The following is a 27,516-nucleotide window of genomic DNA, read 5'->3' on the forward strand; positions in this document are numbered from 1 at the left end:
ATGCCTGTTTACTCTGATGTAGGTCCAATGGAGTTCAGTGAGACTTACTCTCAGGTAAGCAGTTATAGGTTTGTAGCCTTTATGGCATATTTTAGCTTCAGTGCACCTAACTCTGTCAGACCATCATGTCTATGTTCACATTTTTGTATCCTCAGGGGTGAAGAGGCTTCCCTGTTCACGCTTCCTCCTGCAGCCTCTTTTCATGCCATAAACTTTCTTTACACATGAGAATAAAACACCTAGGTGCTTTCCTCACGCAATATTGATGACACACCCTCTAATGCAGACATTTGTAAAGTGAATGAGCATTGTGCCAATGTGGGTTTTATACATATTTGTATTACAAACCAGAGCCACTTTACACCACTTTTGTGAAAAGGCTCGCTCATTTGCAAATTTAGAAGTTATATCTTTGCATCTCCCTCTTGTTATGTGAGAAGGCCTCTGCTTCCGCACACTTGCCCTTGATGGTCTAGGGCGGCCAGTGTTTCCCCAAACTCCAGCTGTTTTCGGACTACAAATTCCATCATCTCTGACCACTAGTCCTACTAGCTAGGGATGATGGGAGTTGTAGTCCAAAAGCAGCTAGAGACCCAAGTTTAGGAAACACTGGTCTAGGTGATAGATGGCCTGTGGCCCGCCACATGTTACTGGGCACCAAGTACCATCAGCCTCAGCCAGGGCAGCCAATGGGCAGGGATGATGGGAGCAACATATGGAAGGCCAGAGGTTCCCTACCCCTGACCTAAGTCTTTTTTGTGCCTGGACATCTCATATAATCTTGGAAACCTTTCAGAGTATTTTTGTCCCTGCTTTACATTTGAATAATTGTGATGTTGGAATGTATGTGAGTGTACAGTATGTTAGAAATCAGCTCGTTTTATTTTTATCTTGCCTCTCCAAGGAGCTCAAGGCAGCCTATATAGCTGTGCCCCATTTTATCCTCACTAAACCTCTGAAGTTATTCGAAGCTACTAACATGAGTTTGGCCAAACTGCGAGAGGCAGTGAAGGATAGGCGTGCCTGGCGTGCTCTGCTCCATGGGGTCACGAAGAGTCGGACACGACTGAACGACTGAACAACAACAAAACCTCTGAAAGTTCACTGAGTTAGGCTGAGAGATGGTGACTGGCCCAAGTTCAACCCAGTGAACTTCATGGCAGAGTGGGGAGTTAGTTCTGGGTCTCCCTAGTCTGACTCAAGCACTCCAACCATTAAATCCAACTTCTCCAGTTCATCAATACTTTTAGCTAGTCCATTGCGGGTGTTAATCTTTTGGATAATAGATGCCTTTGCCGATGTATCCCCCACAACTGCCTCTTCTCTGTTTTATTTCAGACACCTGAATTTGAGGATTCAGAGCCTACTGTGACGGGTCAGATACTTTTAGCCATTGCTAGCCTGAGGGACACAGACAAAAATAGCATCCAGGCAGCTTCAACTATGCTGAATTCACTCTTGAAAAAAGAGAGGAACAAACTGAGGGGAAAGGTAAAAGAGAGAGGGAGGGAGAGAGAGAGAGAGAGAGAGAGAGAGAGAGAGAGAGAGAGAGAGAGAGAGAGAGGTGCTTATGGATTTCAGAAAATTGAGGTGGCTGTGCCTGTGGGTTCTAGCAATGAATTCTGGAGAGAGACAAAAGTACTGAAGCAACTAGTTGTTTGTATGCCAGCTTATTTGGTCGCCCGCTTGCGTTGTTCTGATCCAGGAAAGGGATCTGCTAGCCCAGTTATAGGTTTAGCCTGTCAGGTGGTTTATTCCCAGGAGCAATGTTGTGACAACCACCTCAGTTCTCTCCCCCTTGCTACCTGCCCTCTAGGTGTTTTGCTTCTCCACATGTGCACATAGTCTTTCCAGACAAACAAGAGCCACAGCTTCACCCACTCAGCCCCCTTTGCTGGGCGAGCTCCATTTTCTTGGGTGTCCATTGGCTCTTTTTTGCACCCCCCCTTTCCTGACCTTGGAACTGCATCACAGCCAGCAACTTTTGGGGCTCCAAAATAGCAGCACCACCTCCAGGGACAGTTTAACCATTAGACGAACTACACACCTGCCTAAGGCAGCAAAATGTTAGGGGTAGCAAAATTAGAAGGACGTACACACAAACACAAGAGGCAAGGAGCACTTCAGCTGGGTATGAGAGGCAGAGAAAATCCAGTTAGTGATCTGCCGGATCAACGCTAGCAATCAGTGGGGTGACAGATGTCACAGGCAGATTGCCCTCACTCGCATCCATGAGCTAGTCAGAATAACTATTACTAATTGATTAATCCCTCGGTTAACTCCTTCCTCACCTCGTCAGGGCTTGCAGATAGGTTTCAGACTGGGGAACTCCCAGGCCTCCCTGGAGAAGCCAAAGTTTGAACCTGAGATTGTCTGCAATACTATCCTGAGCTATGGTATAGAGAGGGAATTGAAAATGGATTGTAGATGTTATTCATGCTGCAAGGTGACCATGCTAAGTGATCAATGACATCAGTATTGCACCTGCTATGTCCTGGCATTGCCACACTGAGGAACATAACAGGAATTAACCTTTCATAACACTATTCAGCCGTGCCTATACCTGTCCAGTGGGCAGAGACAGTGGTCAGTGTAGGTAAAATTGAGCTGGTGGGCCAATGGTCTGATTCAGTATAAGTCAGCTTCCTATGTTCCTATACCAAAACAAGGACAGGATGAACTATCTGTAGTTCTCTAGAAGCAAAGCAACTGTGCTACTTTATCTGATCAGTCTGCTTGTTACGAACCTCCATATGTAGGTCAGATTCCAGCAAATTAAATCAAACTCTGAAGTGCTGGCAGGTATCTAGTTGGTTGACACTTGCACAAAGTGACTGAATGCAAATATAGTAATGTGTATACACTGTGCTGTTTTTCTAGAAAAGGAGGTGCTGGAGCTCAGTCATCTTTTTCTCCCAAAAATCACCTGGCAGGGATGGCACATCATACTGCTTCCATGCATTTTTTTAATCAAAAGTTTTCCATGGCTGTGGCAAGCGCTGCACCTTCTAACTGCTCTGAGCAACTAGAAATGTTTTTTTAAGAAGGAGCAGGAGAGGTTCAGGGAAGCCCTCAGTCTACCTTGAAAGTTCTTTATCGTCGATAAATGCATTTTTAAAGTGTGCAGAATATTTAAAGGATTTTGCCAAACAAATCCACACAGAATGGAATGGACATGTCGGTCTACTCATATGCAAGGAACATGAACATTAAGAAATATTGGATCTTCCTTCATTACAGAGCTCTATCTCCTACTTCTCTCCTTTATGATCTTCTTTTTTAATATATTTATTAAATTTTATAAAAAAAAAACAATCAACAAATACAAAACAATACAACCATAAAAAACCAACCTACAATAAAAAACAAAAAAGACTTATTACTATCACTAACTTCTATCCTTTACATTGTATATTGACTTCCTCTCATCTCCCCTTCCTGCGTTCCTTGTCAATCATCTTTAGTAATTTCTTTACATCTTAAAAAATCTTATTTTACTATAAAAAATACCTAATCATTAATCTTATCTAATATCTTAACTCATTCTCTCACAATTCCTAAACCCTTAACCAAACTCTAAATCTACAGTCTAACTTTTCTTCCAAATTATATCTAATTTTCAATCATACAACAATTTTTTTAATGCAATTTAAATTTCTTCTACTCTTCTTCCACCGCATCATCCCTCTGGTCGCGAAGTTTCCCAGTCATCTCAGCGAGCTCCATATAGTCCATCATTTTCATCTGCCATTCTTCAATCGTTGGTATTTCTTCTGTCTTCCAGTTTTTAGCTATCAAAATTCTTGCTGCTGTTGTGGCATACAATAAGTTCTATCACACTTTGGAATTTCCTATCCTTGGATGCCCAGTAAAAAGGCTTCTGGTTTCTTTTTGAAAGTGTTTTTCAACACCTTTTTCATTTCATTATAAACCTTTTTCCTGAAGTCTTTTACCTTCGGGCACAACCACCACATATGGAAGAAAGTTTCTTCTGTTTGTTTACATTTCCAGCACTTATTACTTTGTCAATGATAAATTTTTGCCAATTGAACAGGTGTCAAATACCACCTATACACCATCTTCATAATATTCTCTCTAAGCAAGTTGCATGCTGAAAATTTTATGCCAGTTTTCCACAATTTTTCCCAATCCTCCAACATGATGTTGTGCCCCACATCCTTTGCCCAATCTATCATTGTTGATTTCACCATTTCATCTTTAGTATGCCACTTGAGCAATAAATTATACATTCTGGATAGATTTTTAGTCCTTGGCTCTAACAATTCCGTCTCCAACTTAGATTTTTCTAACTGAAAACCAATTTTTTAATCTAACTTAAATAACTCATTAATCTGATAATATTGCAACCAATCCGTAACATTCCTTTATGATCTTCTAAGTGATAATGTAATTTACAATCTGTCTATGATCTGTAGAAGAAAACTGAATTCCATAGGGTTTAATTTAACTGGCCTCAAAAACTTGGATCCCAAACATATTTGGGCAATTATTAGGAGGAAGCTTTTAGAAAATAGTGTTCTCTCCATTCCTGATGTCGCCAAACATCACTTGCTCCCTCCCCCCTTTCTAAATATCCCTTTGTGTAGAGATTTTCAAAAGGGGTATATTACAAATCTTAAGAATCACGAATCCTGTAGGCTGTTTATGTTAGCTAGATTTAATATGTTCCCCTCCATGATAGTAAGAGTAAGGTATTTAGCTCTCCCAAAATCTGAACGTTTCTGTAAATGCAGTAAGGAGGAACCTGATACATTGGATCATATTTTCTTCTCTTGTAATTTTGGCACTAATGCTAGAAGTCAATTATTAGATGCCTTACAAATGGATAGACCGATCTCTACGCTTCCAACTATTCAAACACTGTTGTTGGACAGTAATGATAAAATCACTTCAATAGTAGCCAAATTTTTAAGCTCAGTCTATACAGAAAGACTAAGTCATTACAAAGAGGATTAGGATATTTCAACTAAATAGTAATGCGGCATTATTATATTGTTATATCATTTATATCAATTAATGTTTTAACTAAGGATTATTATGAGAAGTTTTAAGTTATTTTTTACGGACTAGTATTGAATTTTAGAGTTAAAGATTTAATTAATACAATCCTTATTTTGTTGAGCTCATATTTTATATATTTTATACAGAATATCTGTTCAAAAATGCTTGGTTTGTTATGCCTAATAAGGGTTATTGAATTGAATGAACATTAAGAGCATTTTGTCCATCCCTAGTAAAGGATAGCAGGCCTCTCTTATCTCTGTCTAGCAAGCCCTCTCTGCTGCATATGCACACACACACACATACACACACACACACACACACACACACAGGTGCAGCTTTCTAAGCTATGAGAGTTCATATTACTATCTGCACTCCCCCAATTCTGAATTCAACCCAACCACTACCTGTAATGCCTGTTTCAAAAACTCTCAGCTGATTCAGTCACTGCAAGTCAGCCTAGTAGCAATCATGTTTAGACATGTTCTAAACATCCAAATTATTCTCAGGTCAGAGCAGTATCTAAACAGCAAGGGTCTACTTGCTGAAGGGGCTGCATATATAATCATTGCAATGCAGTGATGAAATTTGTTGATTTCATTCTAACCTCTTTATGATAAGAGCATGGCCATTTACCCAAAGTGCTATCTTTTCTGTCGCACTGCAAGCCATTCTCACCTAGACTCTAAGAAGTGTTACAGCATTCATATCTGAGGACCAAAAATGTAAAAGCAACAGAAACTGTGAAATAATCATCAGTATAAACCCTTGTTTTGTTTTATCCCAGGTGCCAGAAATCATTGATATTATTTATTTCCACCTGCGAGCTATCCAGGAACCTAGTGCAAGAGAAGTTGCCATAGGGGCTGTGTGCCTCCTGGCTGAAAAACACACAGAAGAAACTGTTTCAAGCCTTCTGAAACTCTCATTGCTTTGTGACAGGTGAGGAACTGAGTTGTTGCCCATGATTCCCTGTGAGGTAAGTTAGGCTTTGACTTGCCCAAGGCCACCAGGTGAGTTTCATGACTGAGTGGGAATTTGAACCCAGGTGTCCCAGGTTCTGTGCCACACAGGGAAATACTGTAACACTGATTCACCTGCATTAGTTCCTCTTGTTGCCTCTGGTGGAAAAATCTGTGGGCTAAACTGGCAACAGTGTCACTGACTCCACCTACTCAAATATCATGCTATTCAGAACTTATACCAGAGTATTGTAGGTAGATGTGACCTTTGTCTCTTATTTAACCAATGTAAATATTCTTGGTGATTCAAATACACTGAGCTAGAAGAGTTTGGATTTGATATTCCGCTTTATCACTACCCGAAGGAGTCTCAAAGCGGCTAACATTCTCCTTTCCCTTCCTCCCCCACAACAAACACTCTGTGAGGTGAGTGGGGGCTGAGAGACTTCAAAGAAGTGTGACTAGCCCAAGGTCACCCAGCAGCTGCATGTGGAGGAGCGGGGACACGAACCCGGTTCCCCAGATTACAAGTCTACCGCTCTTAACCATTACACCATGCTGGCTAGCGCAAAATATTTGAGCAGCTGTCTTGATACAGCACCTAAAGTGTGTGACGATAGTCACCAGTTATCCCAAGGTGACAACATCCGTTTTATTCCTGTGAACAATGAGATAAAATCTAAGGGTAAACCAAGAAATAGCATAAGATACTGCCTTATAACAAATCAGAACATTTATCCAACTAACTCAATAGTACACCGGGGGGGGGGGGGAAGAAACCTTTGTCTCGTGAGCAGCCATCTTGGGAGCTGCATTCCAGTGGTGCATTGGTACAGAGCAGTTCCAGCTGGTGACATGTTGCAGTTTTTAGGCAAGTGTGTCTAAAAAAAATATCCATTATTCTCTGCATATTCATGGACAAGATAAGAAGTTCCATGTAACAGGGACCAAGCATCCTTTTCATTCAAAACTGACTCCATACCTCTTATTTAGAAATTATACCACACCACATGAAAAATGCATTTTTGAATTTGTTTATTGTTTATACCTGCACACGCATTTCCCAAAAAAACCCCACAACTAATCATACCCCCAAAAAACACACATTTAAAATGTGAGAGAAACATGCTTGCTGGTCTCCCACAAGCATCTGGTGGGCCACTGTGAGAACAGGATGCAGGACTAGATGGGCCATTGACCTGATAGCCAGCAGGGTGCTTTCTTCTTACGTTGTCTGTTCTGAGGGTCATTGCTAGACTCAGGTCTTTTTATTTTAGCTGGAACTCACCAGAACTCAGTTCTGGCTCCTCTCAGGTGGGTCCATTGCCATTCTAAAAGAAGGAGGTGTTCATGGTGAGTTCCAGCACCTCTTTTTCATAACACTGGCTAGACTGGTGAAAATATCAAATCCTGTAAAATGCTTTTAGCCCTCTAGTAGTAAACAAACAATAATTATTTGCAGCAAACAGGCTTTCAGTTCTGTTGGGCTCCTTAATAAATCTTAATTCATGTACAGTGGTACCTCAGGTTAGAAATGATTCATGTTACAAACACTTCGGGTTACCAACTCCGCTAACCCAGAAGTAGTACCTCGGGTTGAGAACTTTGCCCCAGGATTAGAATGGAAATTGTGTGCCGGTAGCAGCAGGAGGCCCCCATTAGCAAAAGCGTGCCTCAGGTTAAGAACAGTTTCTGGTTAAGAACGGACCACTGGAAGGAATTAAGTTCGTAACCCGAGGTACCACTGTATATACATATAACTCCACTTTAAACAACACTAGAAATGTGAGAGATTGAGATCAGCAATGCTGTGTGTGTGTGTGTGTGTGTGTGTGTGTGTGTGTGTGTGTGTGTAGACACTGATATAGATTGGTTTGTTTTAATTTTAGGCATATCACTCAAATCTGGGAAGCCTTGGGCCAAGCTAAACAACCTGTAAGACTCCAGGTTCTTGCCAAGCTTCTCGAAGTGCTGAAAAGGAAACCTTGCCTTAGCGGCGAACGCCCGGGATCAGATGGAAAGTTCGCAGACAACTCCTCCCTTCTACCTCTAGCCGTGAGAGAAATATGCTATTCCTTTACCTCCAATTGTAACAAGCTGTGCTGTTCCAGAGCATAGACTGGGATCTAGAAAGATGCACAACAACTTGGAGGCCACCACCCAATAGAGCAGGGTTTTGGAAACTTGGGAAAGTTTGGGAACTGTTTTGGGCAACAGTTCCCATCATCCGTGGCCACTGGTCCTGCTAACTAGGGATGATGGGAGTTGTAGTTAAAAAAAAACCCTCTTTGGGAAACCCTGAAATTGAGAGTGCACAAAACATGGCAGGCCCTGTTGTTGGGCAGAGTGAGGTGGTTGCCTCAGCCAGCTGATTCTGGGAGTGCAGGTGGAGCAGACCCTCCTGGCTATACCTTCTGAGCCCACCTCCTTTTTAATCCTCCTGGGGCCCTCACTCTGGTGGTGAGGATGCTTTCTTGTTGTTGGCATGGACTGGCTGGCTAGCTGTTTTGCCTGGTTGCCTTCCCCCCAGCACATCACCAACAGTGCCATTGGGAGACGCCTCTGCCCTGGCCGAGTGAGCAAGTAGAGAGGCAACCAGCCCAGGCCATGTACTCTGGAAGGAGTTGGACATAAGTTACTCAGCTCCTGCCCTGCAGCAAGCAGGTGCTAAGCACAGAAGCAAACAAAGTGTTGGAGGGTAGAGCTCTCTGTGTCACAAGGCCTACCCTGTTTCACCTCCCATGCTAGCCTGCTGCCCTTCTGTGCTATGGCGGATTCTCTCCCATTCCCAGTCTTTAAGTAACGTTCAACAAAAGGGTGCCTTTTATCATTCATTTCAAGCAATAGAATGTTCTGGAACCTGTGGAACTAGACCAAGATATGACCAGACTAATGCTTTCACATTTTCTGCAGTGGCTCCCCATTTGTGGAATGCTCTCCCTACAGAGGTTCATCTGGTGCCTTCATTATACACCTTTAGGCAGCAGGCGAAAACGTTTCTCTTCAACCAGGCTGATTTACACCCTATAACATTTTAAATGTGTTTGAGGGAGGGCTGTTATTGGTTTGTGTGTGTGTTTTGGTTCTTGTTTTTATTATGTGCTGTATTTTGTTTTTTCAGCTTGTCCAGTGGTGCCCCACTAGACGAATGCCTCGCTAGACGAAAAACTCGCTAGACGAACGGCATTCGCTAGTGGAAGGCTGCCCCGCAAGATGAAAAAGTCAATGGGGCTGCCTCGCAAGACGGAAAAAAAAAATTTCGGCGTGAAAACCTCCGCACTGCGTTGCCGCTTCGCTAGACGAAAAATTCGCTCTACGAAGACACTTGTAGAACGAATTATTTTCGTCTAGCGGGGCACCACTGTATTTTGATGTTGTGAACTGCCCTGCGATCTACAGGTGAAGGGCAATATACAAATTTAATTAATGAATAGTATTCTGATGGCCCCGTACTGGACCATCTCTATGCTTGGATATGCAATCTGGTAATATTGCTTAGCTAGTTCCTAAATGGACCAGTTACAGAAGCTGTTGGGCTTTATGGGGAGAGGGGACAAAACTGGGAAGGGAACAAAAAGGACATGAAAAATATTCCAGGTTGCTTGTCTCCAGGTTTTGCTAGAATCTGTCATTGTAGCCATACAACAGGGGCGGCCAACAAGTCCTCAGAGGTTGTTAGACTCCAGCTCCCATCAGCCCCAGCCAATGGGGCCAATGGTGTGGGATTATGGGAGTTGTAGTCCAACAACATCTAGTCCAACACCTCTGCCATAAAGTAACCCTAACTCACAGTCTTAGGGTAAAACTGCAATGATCCGAGAACAAACAAAACAAGTAATATCTGCTTGTGGGAGAACAACCAAACTGGCTAGAATTAAGGCCTGTGTTTTTTTTACTATTATTATTATTATTATTATTATTATTATTATTATTATTATTCTGTTTCAGGCAACAAAGGCCCTGTGCATAATATTTAGGGATAAAAAGTGCAAAATCCCTATGAACAGCTATTACGTATCTGTGATCATCTTCCTGGTTATTCAGCTGCACTACTTGATGAACTGTACAGATTCCGAACCTGGACAGGAGGACATAATCAGAACATCAAACTACATAAGGTAACAGGCAGCTAATGGAGTACTACTAACCATGTAAATATCAGTGTCTGATAAGAACATAATTCTCTCTTCTTTGGCTTGTAAGGAAAGGCTCTGGAAGTCTTACTCCTTCCTGCACTGCAGCAGGGGAGCTATTCTCATTAAAATGTCTTAGCAGAAAAAAAGGCTTTCTAATCTGAAAAAGATTGTCCATTCTAAAACGGCTTTACTGAGAAATTTATTTTGCTATATCAGTAAAGTCCTATTGGCTTTTATGTGGTTAGGATATTGCCTGCTATGCAGAGGTAAGAGTCAGTCGCTTTGCCCATATTTTTTTCCGCTCCACCCGCGTTGTCTCTGCCTTTGAACAGTTCACTATTTCATGCCCTCATCAAAGCAAGGGAAACATTGAGCAAGATTCCATGAGCATTCACGGGATTACGATGCCTTGGACCATACCTTCCCAAAATATACGTAAATATTTTCAAAATATGTTTTCCAAAAAAATGTCATTATCATCATCAACATCATATAAATAATAATAATAACAAATAATAAACATGCATGCTATGCTTCTTTCCAAAGTCGGCATGTTCTAATGAACTGAGCTGTCTACACCATTTCCTTCCTTATTGTTTCAGGTTCTAATTACAGTAATAATGTATATCATTCACTGAATTTATACCCATCCGAGTGCTATTTTTTGTACTTAATAAAGATTGGTATTTTGCAGAATGCAGTCACATTTGGTATAATTAAAGCACTGAGAACTACAGAGTATAAATGATACACTCACGCACGCCATTTGCTTTAAAAGGTCTACAACAACACAGAGAGACACAAAAACCCTACAAATATTCACACACAGACTTAGGTAGGCTCAGACAGATGGTGCACGGAATGAAATATGCCTGCAAAGAATACAAAGAGACAATTCCAAGACAGTATTTAGTTGGTATAAAGATAAGGACACACAGTGCTTTTTAGGGGGTACTCAAGGGTATGCAGTACCGGCACCTCTTTTTGTTGTAGTTAAAAAGTGTGGCGCTTATTCTAACAACTTCATGGTTGTGAGTAGTGGCACCTATTTATCTAGAAAAAAAGCACTGAGAACATAAGGAGAGCCCTATTGGATCAAGCCAGTGGCCCATCTTTTCCAGTACAGGTGACGGCAATTTTAGGCACGTTCAACGGATACACGATTGCCAACGTGCAGGTCCTTTTGGACCTGGGAGAAGGTGGAACGGGGGGGGGGGGGAATCCCTACGTAAAATGGTCGCCACCTGTACTTTTCTCACACAAGGAGAATATGAGTACAACAGCACTCTCCTCACCTGTTATTCAGAGGCATACCTTTCCAGCAGTAGAATTAGAACATAGACCTTGGGACTAGTGGCCATGAGTAGTCTTATTAAGCATGAATTTGTCTAATCCTCTTTCAGAGCCATTCAAATTGGTGGCCATCACTGCCTCCTCTGTGAGCAAATTGAATAGTTTGCATCTTAGGATGCTATTACACACGTCTCCAAATTTTGCAAGATTCCCCACTTCTTCTCTATAAAGACTGTCTGATCCATATGCATCTCTCAGTCCACTGAACATACGAAGTTGACAAATTGTTTTTATTTTTGCAAAATTGGAGGCTTATAAGTTGGGCAAGGTGGCCTCTGCATGGAATTAGATTATTCTGTGGCTCCAGGGATGGTCCTTGATAACTAGCAGGTCCCCCTAAATCAATACCTTTCATAACCTTCAAGATGCAAGCTCCTAGTAAACCAAACCACAATCATTTCTAAAGGATTTAATAATGTCATTTAACAAAACTCACAGTGTGTGTGCCATAGGGTTCTAAGTAAGGTTACTGTCCCCGTCAAATGCTTTTTCTTTCCCTGAATTCAGCTGCACCATGGATGCTTTAAAGGCCTTGGTGAAAAGGCAGAAGGCCCCTCAGGCGTGTTTTACGAGTCTAACAGGAAGCTGGGACCTTTTGGCTTCACCAGAGAACTACCTCGAAGGAGTTCTCCTTCTCGCCAGGCAAGTAGTGGAGGACCTGAATTTGAGGCTGGTTATTGTGTTCTTCAGTGTGCCTTCTGCATACTCAAAAATAAAATATTGTTTATATCCTTATAGAGCCCTTGTCAAACATCATCATGGGCTTGACTATGCAGTATTTACCAAGGTGATTCCTCTTCTCCATCATGGGGATGACCAACAGAAGCTGACGGCAATGGCCTTTTTCACTGCAGTACGTCTATTTTCTTGTTTGAGTAGCATCTTGAGAAATATGACATTATATTGAGTACAAGAGTGGTCCTAGCAGAACACGAAACTGTAAATGTGTTTGTGTTTGCATCCTATTTTTTGCCTTCAAACACCATGAGGAACAGGCAGTGGTTAAGAGGAAACATTCCATTGCTGTACCAACAGATACAGTACTTTATATCTACTGACAAACCTCCTAGCTCTTAATTTTTTTTCACCCTTCCACAACACAGCCTATGTCAACGTTGCTTGGAAGCTTTTGGTGGGCCAAGCAAAAAAGGCTGCAGAGAGTATATGCGAATGTATTCGCATATATGCATGTGTTTATATTTGAATAAATGCTTATGAGCTACTAAGAATAATAGAATTGTAGAGTTGGAAGGGACCCAGAGGGTAATCTAGTCCAACCCCCTGCAACACAGGAATCTTTTGCCCAATGTGGGGCTTGAACCCATGACCCTGAGATTAAACGTCTCCCTAGTTGTGAGGGATATGACTAAGCCCACTGTTGGCATGCAGCCCTTGGAAGGTTGGATAGACCCTCAGGACAAAAAAAGGCTCCCTGGCCTACACTGTGTGGCAGTGGCTTGAGGTTTCAGAGAAGAGATCTCTCACAGCCTTGCCTGGAGATGCCAGGGATTGAACCTGGGGCGTTCTGCGTGGAAAGTAGATGCTCTGTAACTGAGCTAGAAGCCCTTCCCCAGTCACTTAGGAAAGGAAAACAAATGTTAGGTTGGGCCCTTATATATTCACTCAGTTCCAGCCTGTCTTTATGGCAGGGTTTCTGTACACATTCTTCTCCCCCTCTCTCCCGCTGCCATGTAATATGTAAATAATTTCTGGTGCATTGCATAAGTATAGGTATACAGTGAAAAACAACTCAAAAAGTGCAGATAACACATCCTGTCAACAGAATTTATAGCCAGCAGAAAAGTTAGAGATGTCTGAAATAGACCGGGCCTGCAACACAAAAAAACAAAGCAATACTATTCCAACCAAATCCTACCACTTTACCAAGATACTTTTCATATTAAAAAAAAATAACAGTATTTGGGCTTGAGGGGAAATCCTTATCCATTAACTGAAACACCAGCAACAGCTAGGAGTGACTCCAGTATTCTATCATTACCTTTCAATAGCTGGCAACATATGGGGAAAGTTCTCTGAATTCCCTGCCACATATTTACTGGTTTGTGTTGTTTAGCTTCTTTCGTCTGAATCCACCTACACGGTGCTACAAAAGCATTACATTCTGGGCCTGTTGAAGAACTGGCAGGCTGATTCATGTCCAACCTACCGCTGGCTCAGTCTCCATGGAATGGGCAATGTGGCGCGTCATCTGCAAAACGTGAGTGATTTCATTTTTATTGTTGCTGTTGCTTAAAGGAAACTCTAGCTAAGGACGAGGTGGAGGTGTTGGAACTGCTGCTCTGTACTGAAGCAAAACATGCTATACTGAAACAAGAAGTTGGGGAGAGTATCTTTAAGGAACTGATCCAGGGGCAGAGCTCCAGAACCTGTGTCAGATGCCAGGGCCCAGTCATGGGAATATGTGAATAATAAGAGCATGTGCAGAGTACCCTTTCTCACCACTTAATAATCACAGCTAGATGGCGAGACTATGACAGAAGTGGGATAAATAGATTATATTTTCAACTGAGTGAGTGCTCAGGGGCAAGAACTATTGGGCAGTATTCAACAAATGTGTCCCATCAATGCAAGCATTTCTACTTGCCCCACTTAGGATAATGGAGAGTCTTGCCCCCACTCCCAATTCATAACAATATGAAGGGGAAATAGAGGCCTTGAAGTTAACCCAGGACAGCAAACCAACAAATACCCAGGTCACTGGGCACAGACTTAAAATGGTGTGAAGGGGTACAGTAATAATTTCTAAACGTGCATCTATAGTTATAAATTAGCATATGTACATTTTATGCAAATCTGTGTCATGGGGTGATGCATTTCCTGATTATGCAGCAGTATGTGACCACCAAAACAATGCTTTGTGTAAGGTTCTCAGTTAGTTGCTCATGAGTAAGCAGCCAGAACTCTGCTGTTTCCTTTAAGGATTTTATTGTGCAAACTCTGTACAGTGCAGAGCTAAAAAGTTCATGTTTGTATCAAGTAGTGTCAAAATCCGGGAATGGCCCCTTCCGGTTCTGACCCCAACAAAAGAGTTTCGGAATACGAAAACCCCACCTTCCATCCTTTCTTTTCACCCCACGACGTCTGTGGGGCAACGGAAATTGTGTTCCCCCTGCATCGCCCTCAGGACTGTGGGAGTGCTGGGACTCTCTTGCATTCCCAGAGCCTCTACTCCCTTTCCCCTGTGAACTTTCCCCCTCCTTGCTGGACATCTCGCCGCTCCTCTCGCTACCAGAGGAGGAGCTGCTGGCAAGGTGGGACCGGGGCTCTCTGTAACATCCGGAGAGCCCTTCCACCACCCTGCGCTGCATTGGGGACAGTTCCCTGACACTTTGCATTACATTATCTTTAGCCATCTCACCCCTTGCTTTTTCCTTTAGAACTAATTGCAGTCGTTAACAGTCATCAACAGGTTTTCCACACCCATCAGCCAGTCACCCATTCCCACCACCCTTCTGAGTAATACCCCTCCTCACTCTCTCACTATATATAAGGGTCTGGTGACTTCTATTTCAGTGTATCTGAAGAAGTGTGCATGCACACAAAAGCTTATACCAAGAACAAACTTAGCTGGTCTCTAAGGTGCTACTGGAAGGATTTTTTAATTTTTTATTTTGTTTTGACTATGGCAGACCGACACGGCTACCTACCTGTAACTTTGCATTACAGTAAATGAGAAATGGGAGGAGAGAGGGTGTGAACACGGTACTTGTTCTCAGTCCAATAAATCTGGTTTTGCTGGACTGAGATTATTACTTCTTAATTGGGCTTGTGTCTGCATCCATGATATGTTTCAACAGCATCAATGAATGAAACAGCTGTGGTACTGTACATAAATGGCATCAGTTTCCTGAGTCTGGAAATGGTTAAATAATTTGTCACACTGGAGATTCATGGAGGTAAATGCTGCAGTGGAGGGGCTAGTCATGGCGTTCAGTGTGTGAACTTGGTCCAACCATCGTCTGAGCCTAACTTACCTCACAGGGTCTAGCCTACCTCACAGGGCCTCACCCAGAGAGCTTGAGCTCACCCTGAGTTCAAGCTCTCTGGCAGAGGATGTTATCATCCCCTGCTCTGTTAAGTGTCCCTGCTACACCACTGCTCCTAAAGCACCAGAGAATGTGTTCAGGTTTTACATATGAAAGCCTTGCATTGGGGGAACAGTTTTTAGGCTAGTAGGTATGGCTGCCAGGTAAGCCTCACACCTTTCATCTTAGGAATAGAGTGAAGCATATCTGCAGCTGGTGAAATTGCTGACCAGGCTCAGATACAGTGTTGTGCAACTCTGAACAGTTGGGTTCCTTTCCTTCATGGATGAGACTGAGATCCACTGGAGGATCCCACTAGTGGAATGGAGGGGAGGCGATTTCTGCTGGTTCCCTCCTTCCCCCTTAAATCACCCCTCAGGTTGTTCTGGTAGGTCCCTCAACCCTCCAGAGCAGGTTTTTAGGAGGGGACGAAGTTCTCCAGGGAGGAAGAGTATGGGAAGTGTTCTCCCGCTGGTGGGAGCATCATGTGAGCACAACTCTGGTCAGGGGACAACAGCAAGACTAAACTAAGGAACTCAGCCACATAATGTGAAATTGTGACCGTAGTCTAATTGTAAAAAGGATTTCTGTGACCTTTCAGAAGAAAGAGCTCTCCAACCTGCTCCTGGGTATACTTCCAAGTTTTAACGACACTGATGAGAAGGTGATTTTGACAGCTATGGAGGTCATAAACAAGATCGTAACACTCCACAAAAACAATATAAACATGAACATATTTGTGAAGATCGTCAAACAGCTTCAGCCTTTCTTGGCCGACGTAAGTTTCAGAAGAATTGTTCATCTATGTGAGACGGACTTTTCCAGGTGGAAGGTGAGAAAAAGAGGAGCCAGAACTCACCATGAACGCCTCCCTTGTTCTCTTATAATGGCAATGACTCCCACCTGAGAAGTGCCAGAACTGAGTTTTGACGAGTTCAGGCTGAAAAAAAAAAGCCCTGGATATGTCTCCTCTATGCTCTTTTCAAGTGGCAGTGGCTGAAACCATAGAGGATATCTTGCCCAAGTGCCCCCTCCCCCCCCAAAAAAAACTAACCCTGGAGCCAGCAGTGAACAATTATACTTAGGATTACGGTCTTAAACATTTTTGGGGTCATGGTGCATTTATTGGGGAGGGGGGTTTCACAGATCTTAGAAAATTACCTGCAGTTCGTTCTCCAGGCACGGAATCAACCCATGGTATCTAAGGCTTAAAATGTAAGCCAGGTTGTTCTTTCACACAGCTCAGATTGAAGCTGGTTTGAGGGAAATGCATTAAAAGGCAATATTTCACAAGAAACAACAGGATAGATACCTGTAATAGGGATTGTGGCTAACATTGTGCAAACACCTCTTACCAAACCAGTGGTGAGAGCGCGCTGGATGCAGTGTAAACAGGGGTATCTATCTACATAGCCTCAAAGTCTTTCAGGGTGGTTATCAAGTCAATCTTTTTCCTTTCTCTTTCATTCCCAGGGGAGACCCAAAATAACCTGTGCGGCAAACAGGCTGTTTCAAGACATGATTAAGAACCTGGATGTGAAAGAAAAAGCCGCTTTGCAGGACCAGGTTCTCAACAGTATTGTCACATTGCTACTGAACCTCCAAGATCCACATCTGACTGCGGCTAAGGTAAATGATATTGTGCCGTTATGCAAAGCCTCATTTCCCCTCCTGCCAGATCCACTTGATAAGGACGCCCTGAGGCAGACGCCAACCAACTTGTCTCTGGTTGGCCTCTTCCTACACCCTCAAATGTTGTGCATTTACTTGGCAGTGCTGACAACAAGAGGCATCCATAACAGACCTTTCAATCAGTGCTGGGCAGCTGGAAACCACCAGTTAAATTTCTAGGCTGAGGGCGATTTAAATGGAAGCTCACAGGCCTAGGAAGTGTCAGCAGTGCGCCCTGCTAAAGTGCCGGAACCCTAGAAGCTGCCCAAAGATGCCACATGGTGGCACCAGTTCTGGTGAGGCCAATGGGGGCTTCTTGGGGCACCCTTGTACCTGTGACAATGGTCACAGCCAAACAGTGCAGCTCTATAGTCCAAGGGGCTTGAAGGGCCTCAACTGGCAAGATGCATTGCTCATGTTTCCAAAAGCAGAAAGTTGCTTGAACAGCAGAAGAGCAATCCTCTGTTTTGCACCAGAACACACTTATTTATCTTTGCATTGATTTGTTCTAATGATTTATTGCACTTGCTCACCACTTTTATAATTGAAGTACCGGTATCCAGAATAGTGTGCGGCTTTAAAATACAAATACCGACAGTTCAGTTTTTGAGGCTGACCAATAAAATAACAAAGTCCAAATAAATGCAGTGCTAAAAATATACAGTGGTACCTCGACTTACGAATTACTTGACATACGAATTTTTCGACTTACGAATGGACATCCGTTGGTGGTTTTAGATGGGGTTTACTCAACTTACGAATTTTTCCGAATGTTTCGTTTCCAATGCATTCCTATGGGGAAATTGCTTTTTAAAAACTTACAAATTTTTCGACCTACGAATGTGCATTCGGAACAGATTAAATTCGTAAGTCAAGGTACCACTGTAATTACTTTGACTCAGAAGACAAGGCAGCACCTGCATGTTTTGTTGCAGTGACACAATACAGCTGGGGATAAAGGTGATATTTGAAAACAGGCCGGTTGAGAGCTGGAGTAGTACAGTGGCTCCAAGAATGTGGAGTTGCCAGTCCTGAGTTCAAATCTCACCTTAGCCATGACATTCTTGGGCCGCTTAAGCAAACTACAGTCTCCTAATTTCAGCCCCTACTCCCTGTCTGGAATATAATGCGATAACGATAATGTTGACCAACCTTCCAGGACTCATGATATTACAAGTGAAAGCAGTGGTGGCTGGTGCCCTAGTGGGGTAGAAGGCAGGGAGACCAACTATAGCTGGAGCCAGACCCAACCCCCGAACTTATTTTAAGAAAGAAGGTAGGCAGGTGCTGACTGAAAGCAGATTGAGGTTGGTGTTACAGTGGTCCATTCACACTAACGGCCCAGCCTCTAATGAGTGAACCATGCTTTGAAGACATAGCTTAGTCCCCGAGGAAGCAATTCCTAAAAACTTGGGAAATAGGTGGTGTGAAGAATTCCTATGAGGAAATTATTAATTGGTAGACCTCCAAGGACCAAACTGGAAGCACTGACAGAGTAGTAGTTGATATACACCTCATTCTTCTTTTTCGGTATACTGTGCTTAAATTAATCGGATGCGGATTTTTCAAGAACAACAATTTGAAATCAACAGATATGAATTCATTAATGAATAAGGAGGAGAACATTCCGGAATTGTTAGAACCAAACTGGGGATGGGTGAAAACATGGGCTCGTTGATGGGTTTGCAGTGTTTCCCAAACTTGGGTTTCCAGCTGCTTTTGGACTACAACTCCCATCATCCTTAGCTAGCAGGACCAGTGGTCAGGGATGGTGGGAATTGTGGTCCAAAAACAGCTGGAGACCCAAGTTTGGGAAACACTAGTTTAGAAGAAATCATGAGCTTCGAAAGTCATAATGATATATTAAGGTTTCTTTATACATTGGCTTTCGGTGGCTTTCGTCATTATTTCATTTAGCTCTGCACTCAAGAGAGCTAGAAAATTCCTTCTCTAAATAAAAGTTCTGATCCTAATAAAATTCTTAAAAGATCCAGCAAACTACACAAAAGGGCTTAACAGGAAGCAGATTGCACACAATTTCTTTAGATGATTGAGCCAATTGCATATGGCCCTTCTATAATTTATTTGCCTTTATTCAACTCCCCCCCCCCAAAAAATACTGTAATCTCTTTTTTTCACTAATTCTGGGGAAGGCTTCTTGTCTCTCTTGTTTTACAGAGTCGTAGAGACAGCTTAAAAGAGTGCAAAGTCTTCTTGGGATGGACTGCAAATGACAACCAGGACTCTTGGAGCATGATTTGCAAGCACCTTGTGAGGCCCTTTGTGCACACTGGGATCTTTTCAATATTATCTGTAGACTTCATATCTGTTGATTTCAAATGAACCAGCAAAAGTGTGTGTGGCAGAGAAACAGGCTTCCTTCAGGCACACTGAAGGAATGTATATCCCCTACCATATGTATTTTGATAATCCCTGGCCAATCCTGTGGAAATGTTGCATTAGAACAGTTTCCCAAACTTGGGTCTCCAGCTGTTTTTGGACTACAATTCCCATCATCCCTGACCACTGGTCCTGCTAGCTAGGGATGATGGGAGTTGTAGTCCAAAAACAGCTGGGGATCTGAGTTTGGGGAACTCTGCATTAAAATAACCCCAAAACAAGAAAATCTGACGCATGTCGTCCAACAATCACATAGCCATTACTGGATTTCCCCCCCAAGGAAATAATTTTGGCCTCCATAATTTTGGCCTCCATGCATTGGATTTTACTTGCACAGGGTGTACTTGAATGTGCCATTCCCACGTGGATGGCCAGGGATGCTAGAGGCAGGGACAGCAGTCCATGTGATAGGCTGGATCCTGGAGGGGGAGCAGTATTGGCCAATCCGGCCCCATGACTCTACAAGTTTCACTTTTGTTTCAAAAGGATCCATTCTTAACTGGCAAATATACCCTATCTATGCAGCCATTACAGTGTGTTTATCAAAGCGTTCATTTTCTAGGTTAAGGAACATCCAGGAAAACTACGGAACTTTCTGGACCAGGCGCAAGACTACACTCAAAGCCCACAAACGTATACAAGAACTGCAGCCACCATGTTTATAGGTATATAAACAGAATGCTTTCATCTTTATTTGCCATCCCAGTTCTATCACAGCTCGTGAGACTATTCTGCTTAGGAGGAGGAGAAACTTAGTTGAATACTTATCTACTAATAAGTGATGAGATGGTTGGACAGTGTTCTCGAAGCGACTGGCATGAGTTTGGCCAAACTGCAGGAGGCAGTGAAAGATAGGGGTGCCTGGCGTGCTCTGGTCCATGGGGTCACGAAGAGTCGGACACGGCTGAATGACTGAACAACGACAATAAGTGATCCCCACTGAGTTCAGTGGGGATTTACTCCCAGGAAAATGTGTATAGGATTACAGGCTCGATTTACAGTTCTGTGCACATTTACCTAGGAAGTCCCACTCAATTTAATGTGACTTGCTTACTTCCAAGTAAACCCATGCAGAATTTCACTGTTATCTGGGCCTGCATTCATAAACAACTTAATAAAACATGACAGGCACGTGGTCTGTCTCTCCCTGGTGTTCATTTTCCTCCCTCTAGATCAGTGGTTTGTCAAATGGTGTTTCCAAGAAGCCATGAAATTCACTGAAAGCTCATCAGGAGCAGAGAAGCTTCTCTGAGGAGGGAGCCTGACCAATGTCCATCATCGCCAATCTTCCCTTGCAATGTATACTTGTAGGGAAAGTGCTAGGAGTGCAGGAGGTCCTCTCATTTCAGTTGGCCAATAGCAAGGCAGACCAGCCTGGCTGATGTTCTATGTAAACCGCTGCAAATAAACAGATGTTTTTTGACAGAAAAATCTATGCAGAAAAGGTTTCCTGAGGGTAATTCTGAAAGCTTCTGTTCTAGACTCTCCCACCAGGAAATCTTACTTTCTACCACTGTGATGCCTAGGAATCTGTTCCTAGCCCCAGATTTTCAGTGGGTGAGACCCAAACTCTGCAACTCCATACACCACAGATATGCCTGTCTGGTCTCTACATTGAATGATTATAAAGAAGTTCATATTCTGCAAGGCATTCAGTGGTGGCAGTTGTCCTGGTGTGTTGTGGGTGGGTGTTTAACCTAGGGATGGCTTTTATCATTCTGTTCTTTTCTTAACCGGATTGATTTTTCTGTATGTGCATGTTTATATATTCTTCTGTTTCGTTTTGTTTATATGTTTGCTGTTGATTTTAATGTTATTTTTTCTGAGTGCCACCTTAAGGGATCAACTGACCTGTGTGGCAGATATTTTAAAAACAAATGAAAGCAATAGATATAGTTCGGGCTCAATCTGCAGATAGTAATCTGTGTTATTGTAGAAGTTGGTGGCAATATAACTGAAAGTAAAGTAAATAGCCCTTTTTATTTACACTGAGTATGGCGTATCTCTAGATTCTATCTTGGAGCACTTAGATTCCAGTCCTCTACAAAAGTCAGAAGTGGACTTCCTGAGGCAAGGTAAATATCATAATATCATCCAATAGTAAGATGTCTGCATTTTCTTGTATTGCTACAGGATTCAGCTGCTTATTGCTGTCTGCACTAATAACAGAAATAAAATATGCATACCTGTAGAGGAGACTGTATCTGTACCGTTTCAGTACATCTTTCTTGGGGTTAAGCACAGCACTCTTTGTCATTCATGAACAGATGACTAGATAGATAGATAGATAGATAGATAGATAGATACCACACACCTATTTCCTTGTAGGGACTAGCGAATCTGTCTGTTTTTCCAATCTTAAATTCAGTTCTCTACATTTCCACATTGCTTTGAAAATTTTCTTTTAAAAGAACATTTTCTTATGAAAATCCATCAGCAGTTTAGTATGAATTTCTCCTAATATGCACATTTCTGCAAAGCGCATTGTCTCCAGTAGAATGTAGATTCATAATTTCCACTAAAATGTGCATTTTGTGCACACTTCACCTTGGGATATGCATTTTTGCACACACTTTGCACACAAAATTCAGAGACTTGCAGATTTCCAATGACAAACTGTGTTTAGGTTTGCATAGTGTTTTGGAACATGCAAATTAGGTAGGTTTGCCTTTAAAGATGCAAACCTGCCTATAAATGCAAATTGAACTGAATATCTTCCCCACCCCTGCCTCCTGGGTCAAGATCATACACTTTCTTTCAAATCAGAGAGTTTGTGGGACTTCTTTAGTACATTTAGATCAGGGAGGAATACATACATTCTCCCAGGTTTTATCCTCCAAACAATCCTTTGAGACAGGTTAGATTGAGAAATAGTGATTAGTCCAAAGCTACCAAGGGGGCTTCATGGCTGAGTGGAGATCTGAACACTGCGACGATTCCAGGCGGCTTGTCTAGCGAGCATTCGTCCTGATTTGTTTTCACAGAGTGTGTACAGAGGTTATGCAATGTCTGCTGTTTACTGAATATTCATTCTGATTTATTTGCACAAAAGTTGGGCACCACATCAAGCGATTTGGTATCCTACACTTTCTAGCACATATTTTCCTATCACTTCCCTTTCCTGAACAAAGTTTGGCGTTGTGGGGTGGGTGCAAGATTTCAAAATCCACTTCAATTGTGCAACCGGAAATGACCGGTATATAATTGTATCCCACTCACAAAACAGTGGCAATCTGGAAGCTTCTCCTAGCTCCTAGCCCAACCCTCTAATCACTACAACCCACCAGTTCTCTTCTGTCTCTTCAAAACTAATTTTGCTGCTTTTCATTCCCACCTTTGTCATGAAAAGCTTTCACAGATGCATACACAAAACAATCCCTCTCACTTGCTCATGTGTACGACATACACTGTTTAGCATTACAGGACCTCTTCTTTCTCTACTCCATGGTATGCTAAGGCATATAATGCTTCTTTGTTAACCCAGCCTTGCCCAAAGCAGGTGGTATATTTGACAGGGAGGAGAACTGGGTCATTCTCCCATGTCAAGTCGTTGACCTGCCCTTTCCTCTTTCTCTCAGCTTTCAGCTCTTTCCCATCAGAAGCACAGCGCCCTGTCCCAGTTGTTCCAGAACCAGAAAAAGTACGCAGGTACTGCGCAGACTTGTTCAGATGTTCCCGCTATTTCCCAAGGTACGTTTTCTTTCAGGTTGTATGGTGAAAATTAAGCATTAATAGATTTTTTTTTAAAAAAAAAAGCTACCATGATTACAGGACAAGAATGAAAACAAGAGAGCTAAATATTCCTGAGCCGTGGGGGGTGAAAATAGGCTGCAGAGCAATTTTTTGCTACTAAGGATGGCAGTAGACATAGTGGCGATGTCTTTTCACACATCCACCCTGTTTGTATATAAGAGCATAACATGCCTTAAGAAGAGCCCTCCTGAATCAGCCCAACATCTAGCCCAGCATCCTATTCTCAAAAGTCACATCCACACCATACATTTAACGAACATAGCGTCGTCGTTCCCCCCCCCCCCCAAAAAAATCCTGAGAACTGTCATTTGTTCAAGGTGCTGGGAATCATAGCTTTGTGAGGGGTAAACTACAGTTCCCAGTATTATTTCAGGGGAGACTTGTGCTTTAGACATCCGTCTAATGTTTGGTGTGGGTGTGACCTCAGTCGTCAAACAGATGCCTATAGGAAGTCCACAAGCAGGACCTGGGTGCAACACCACTCTTTCCCACCTGCAATTTTCACCAACTGGTATTCAGTGGCATACAATCCCCTGGCAATAGTGGCATACAGTCCCCTAAATGTCCCTCCCTGGCGCCTCCTTCCCAAAGCCCAGGAAGTTTCTGCCTGGCTTGGGGAGGGAGGCACGATGCTCTCGACAGGGTCCAAGAGTCCTCCCACCACCTTCCTAAAGCCCATCTGGCTTTGGGAAGTACGCAGGAGGGCTCTGGCATCCTTTCAGAGGTTTGATGCCTCTTTCCCAAAGCCCAGGAAGCTTCTGCCCAGCTTAGGGAGGAAGGCGCGGTGCTCACACATGCGATGGCGGGAAATCGTGATGTCAAGTGTGCACCGTCCCGCCCCCCCCCCCATCCTCCTTGCAAGCTGGCGGCTCTAGCCCTAACTGTTCCCCTATGGAAAAATTAACTGCACCCTACAGTCTGGCAGTGAAGGAACTAGTAACCCATAATAGTCTCAGCCTCTGTGAATTTCTCTAATCCTCTTTCAAAGCCATTCAAGTTTGTGGCCATCCCTACCTTTGCCTTTGAATCATGGTGGGATTTTGGTTTGTTTCCGTTCTTGTTTTTTTGTCTCTTTTATATTGCAATTTTATGTTGTGAACCGCCCTGAGATCTACGGATGAAGGGCGGGTATACAAATTTAATAAATAATAATAATGATAATACCTCTTATGGTAGCAGATTCCACAATTTAGCTATGTGCTGTATAAGTAATGTTCTTTGCTATCTTGTAAGCTGGGGCGGAATCTGTCCTGCAGGCAGGAGTAATGCATAAAAAGCACACTGATCCCTAAAACCTCCCCTCCCCCCATGCCTTCCCCAAGATGAGAAGCAGGAACGTGGAAAAGTGACTGGCGGACCCAATTATTGTATTGCAACATATAAGAGGAGAAGAGTTCTGTGCACTCCTTTTAGTAGGAAAGTAAGCAGGACTGGTCCACTAAGGTGAAGTAAGCAGGACTAATCCAAGACAGAGTATGAAAGGCTCTCCATGCCTCATCCCATCCCATTGTGTTGCACCCAAGGCCATCCATACTATTTTGGTATATGTGGCAAAAAATAATAATAATCCACAAATGTTTCTCCTCACCCCCAGCAGTAAAAATATGAGATGACAAATATTTACATTTAATGACACCCCAAATCAGCACAGAATCCTCACTCTGCCTCATGGTAGACTCTTGTCAGCCCCCACCCCACATTTTATATGTAAAAGGGGCCAGCAGATATAACTTTCCCCCGCCCCCGTGTCTGGTTTGGCACAAGACTAGTAGTTTTATTTTGTTTTGTCATTATGCACTTTGGTCTCACGCAGGTATGGCCAAACTTGGCCCTCCAGCTGTTTTGGGACTACAATTCCCATCATCCCTGACCACTGGTCCTGTTAGCTAGGGATGATGGGAGTTGTAGTCCCAAAACAGCTGGAGGGCCAAGTTTGGCCATGCCTGTCTCAGAGAATCCCACCTGGACCAATAGTTATGAGGTCGAAAGGTGTGTACTGTATCTCCTACTGAAATGTTAATGATGATTCCTTTTCTTGCTGACTTTTCTGCTTTACAGATCTTGTATTTGATGCCTGTATCTGAAGTTAATATCCATCTGAATAAAGAGCACTGTATGAAATTTCACGGTGAAGGCTTATTGTGCCGTTCCTCTCTGAGGTTAGGTAGTTTTTGCTGCTAGAATTGGATAGGAAAGTAGCTTTCTTAAGGAGAGGTGGATCATTTGATGTCCTTCGTTTGGCATTATATTAATGTAAATGCAGAGTGTCTTCTAGGTAGTAATCAAAACCCTCCTTAAGATGGAAGTGTATGAAACCTCCTTCCAGCAGCTTGCTTGCTGCCCACAGCTGCCTGCACTCCCATTGATTCAAGTATCCGCTCATTCAGTTCAAAAATATGAAGCAGCCATTACTAGGAATGTTTAAGGGGCAACATAATAGGTTTAACAAAATGTGGCAGGGAGAGGGAGAGGGAGAGAGAGCTCACATCAGTTTTGCATGTTCATGGACCTCTGAAAGATCTGTTATTTGAAGGGAAAATGTCATATGGTGTGCCAGATGACCATTATGTAGCCTTAGCGTTTTAAAATGTGAAGCAGACTTGGGAGCTTTTAATTTTGAACGGAGGGGTGGGTGTGCAAACGTGCCCAGAACCAGCCCTACCATTAAGCAGATGATGAAGGGACAGGAAACAGCAGTGAGGTCTGATGTTTTATTATGTTTCTGTATATGCTGGAAACCACCCAGAGTGGCTGGGGCAACCGAGGCAGATGGGTGGGGTACAAATAATAAAATTATTGCTACTATTAATATTATAAGTGCACAGACAGAATTGTGTGTGCCATACAGACAGTCCTGCGCCCCTTAAACCAGGGATGGGGAACCTCAGGCCGGGGGGGGGGGGGCTTGATGTGGCCATCCAGGTCTCTCTCTCAGGCCATTGGGACATTCTCCAGACCACACTCTCTTCCCAGCCATACCCTTCTCCAGACTTTCCTGGAGTGTCTTTCCCTGCCTTGAAAGTGCCCTTGAATTCTGTTAATGCCTATTGCTTGCGTGGATGAGGACTAGAGAGGAATGTGTGAGTGTATGTATACACACCATTGCAGGGGTGCCACCTAGGAGGGGCCAAGGGCCCCCAAAGTTTCAAGAAGGCGGCCAGGCCTTCTCAATAATCTGCGGCCCGCAGCAGGCCTCATGGCCTCCTCCCAATGCTTGATGTCAGACATGCACCCCGTGTGTGATGGCACGCGCGTGAGTCGGCCCCTCCAAAGTTGGGCAGAACCCAGCACCTGTGCACCATTGTGGGTACAAAGGTAACATTTATCATCATCGCTCCATCCACTTTTGCCTGTGGTCCCACTCACCACTGACATGTGCGTGTCGTCCACCACCACCACCACCGAAGGTTTTCCAGAATAAAATGCAGTCCTCATGTTGAAAAAGTTTCCTCTCCTTTGTCCTAAACAAATTGGCTGACCTCTGGTGAGGTAGAAGAAGCTGTCCTGGAAGTAAGATCAAACAGCCAGTTCAGTTGGCTTCATCTGTAGGGCTGCAGCTCCATGTTAGCCTTCAACTCAGGCAATAGGATATCTTAGGACTGCAGTGTGTGGGTGGGTGGGTGTGGGTGTGTAACTGAAATGCTTTAGCTTTATTTCCAGGGATAATTTTTCTGATCAAAATTACAATCAGCTTCTTTCTCCCTCACCTTGCAGATTTCCAAATGCATATTTACAAAGTACGCATCTGAGATCCTGCAAAGGAGGGGGAGTAGTGATTGCGTGTAAAAATTATTAGGATGGAGCAAATTAAGCACCCCTTCCTCTCTCAGCTTTCCAATGCATTTATTTATTTATTTATTTATTTATTTATTTATTTATTTATAGAACATAATTACATTTTAGTATAATACGTAGTTTGCCACTCCTTACTCAGTTTGAAAGTACTGGCTCTCAGGAAGAAGGAACAGTTAACTATCAAAAAGATTTCTAGACTGTCCTGGCACCATGTTAGTAAGCAGAATGAACCGCTTGCAATATCTGTTCAGGAACAAACCAAGAAAACTAAGTGAGGTTTTAGGGTCAGAAGCAGATTTGCCATTATACATCACCAAGGACAATGTGTCAAGTGGTATATTTATCTGTGAAGTGGAAAGGAAATTAACAATTGCTGGA

General features: G+C 43.0%; 1 protein-coding gene across 1 annotated transcript; it reads left to right on the forward strand.

Moving 5' to 3' along the window:
• LOC117045397 (maestro heat-like repeat-containing protein family member 6) lies at nt 1-25,470 on the forward strand. Its single transcript, XM_033146397.1, has 15 exons — nt 1-54; nt 1,339-1,491; nt 5,810-5,964; nt 7,874-8,039; nt 9,933-10,102; nt 11,981-12,115; nt 12,212-12,326; nt 13,548-13,691; nt 16,121-16,297; nt 16,993-17,148; nt 19,369-19,461; nt 20,153-20,255; nt 21,600-21,665; nt 23,169-23,280; nt 25,402-25,470. The coding sequence occupies exons 1-15, from the start codon at nt 1-3 to the stop codon at nt 25,412-25,414; spliced, it is 1,812 nt and encodes a 603-aa protein (XP_033002288.1). The 3' UTR covers nt 25,415-25,470.
• Nucleotides 25,471-27,516: the final 2,046 nt, after the last annotated feature.

The sequence above is a fragment of the Lacerta agilis genome, chromosome 4 (genome assembly GCF_009819535.1).
Source record: "Lacerta agilis isolate rLacAgi1 chromosome 4, rLacAgi1.pri, whole genome shotgun sequence".
Taxonomy (NCBI): Eukaryota; Metazoa; Chordata; class Lepidosauria; order Squamata; family Lacertidae; genus Lacerta; species Lacerta agilis.

Excerpts from the sequence above, each read along its gene's own strand:
- LOC117045397 (XM_033146397.1), top strand. The coding sequence starts at position 1 with ATGCCTGTTTACTCTGATGTAGGTCCAATGGAGTTCAGTGAGACTTAC. Across the intron at positions 17,149-19,368 it reads CACATCTGACTGCGGCTAAG|AGTCGTAGAGACAGCTTAAA; the intron begins GTAAATGATATT and ends CTTGTTTTACAG. Across the intron at positions 21,666-23,168 it reads AGTGGACTTCCTGAGGCAAG|CTTTCAGCTCTTTCCCATCA; the intron begins GTAAATATCATA and ends TCTTTCTCTCAG.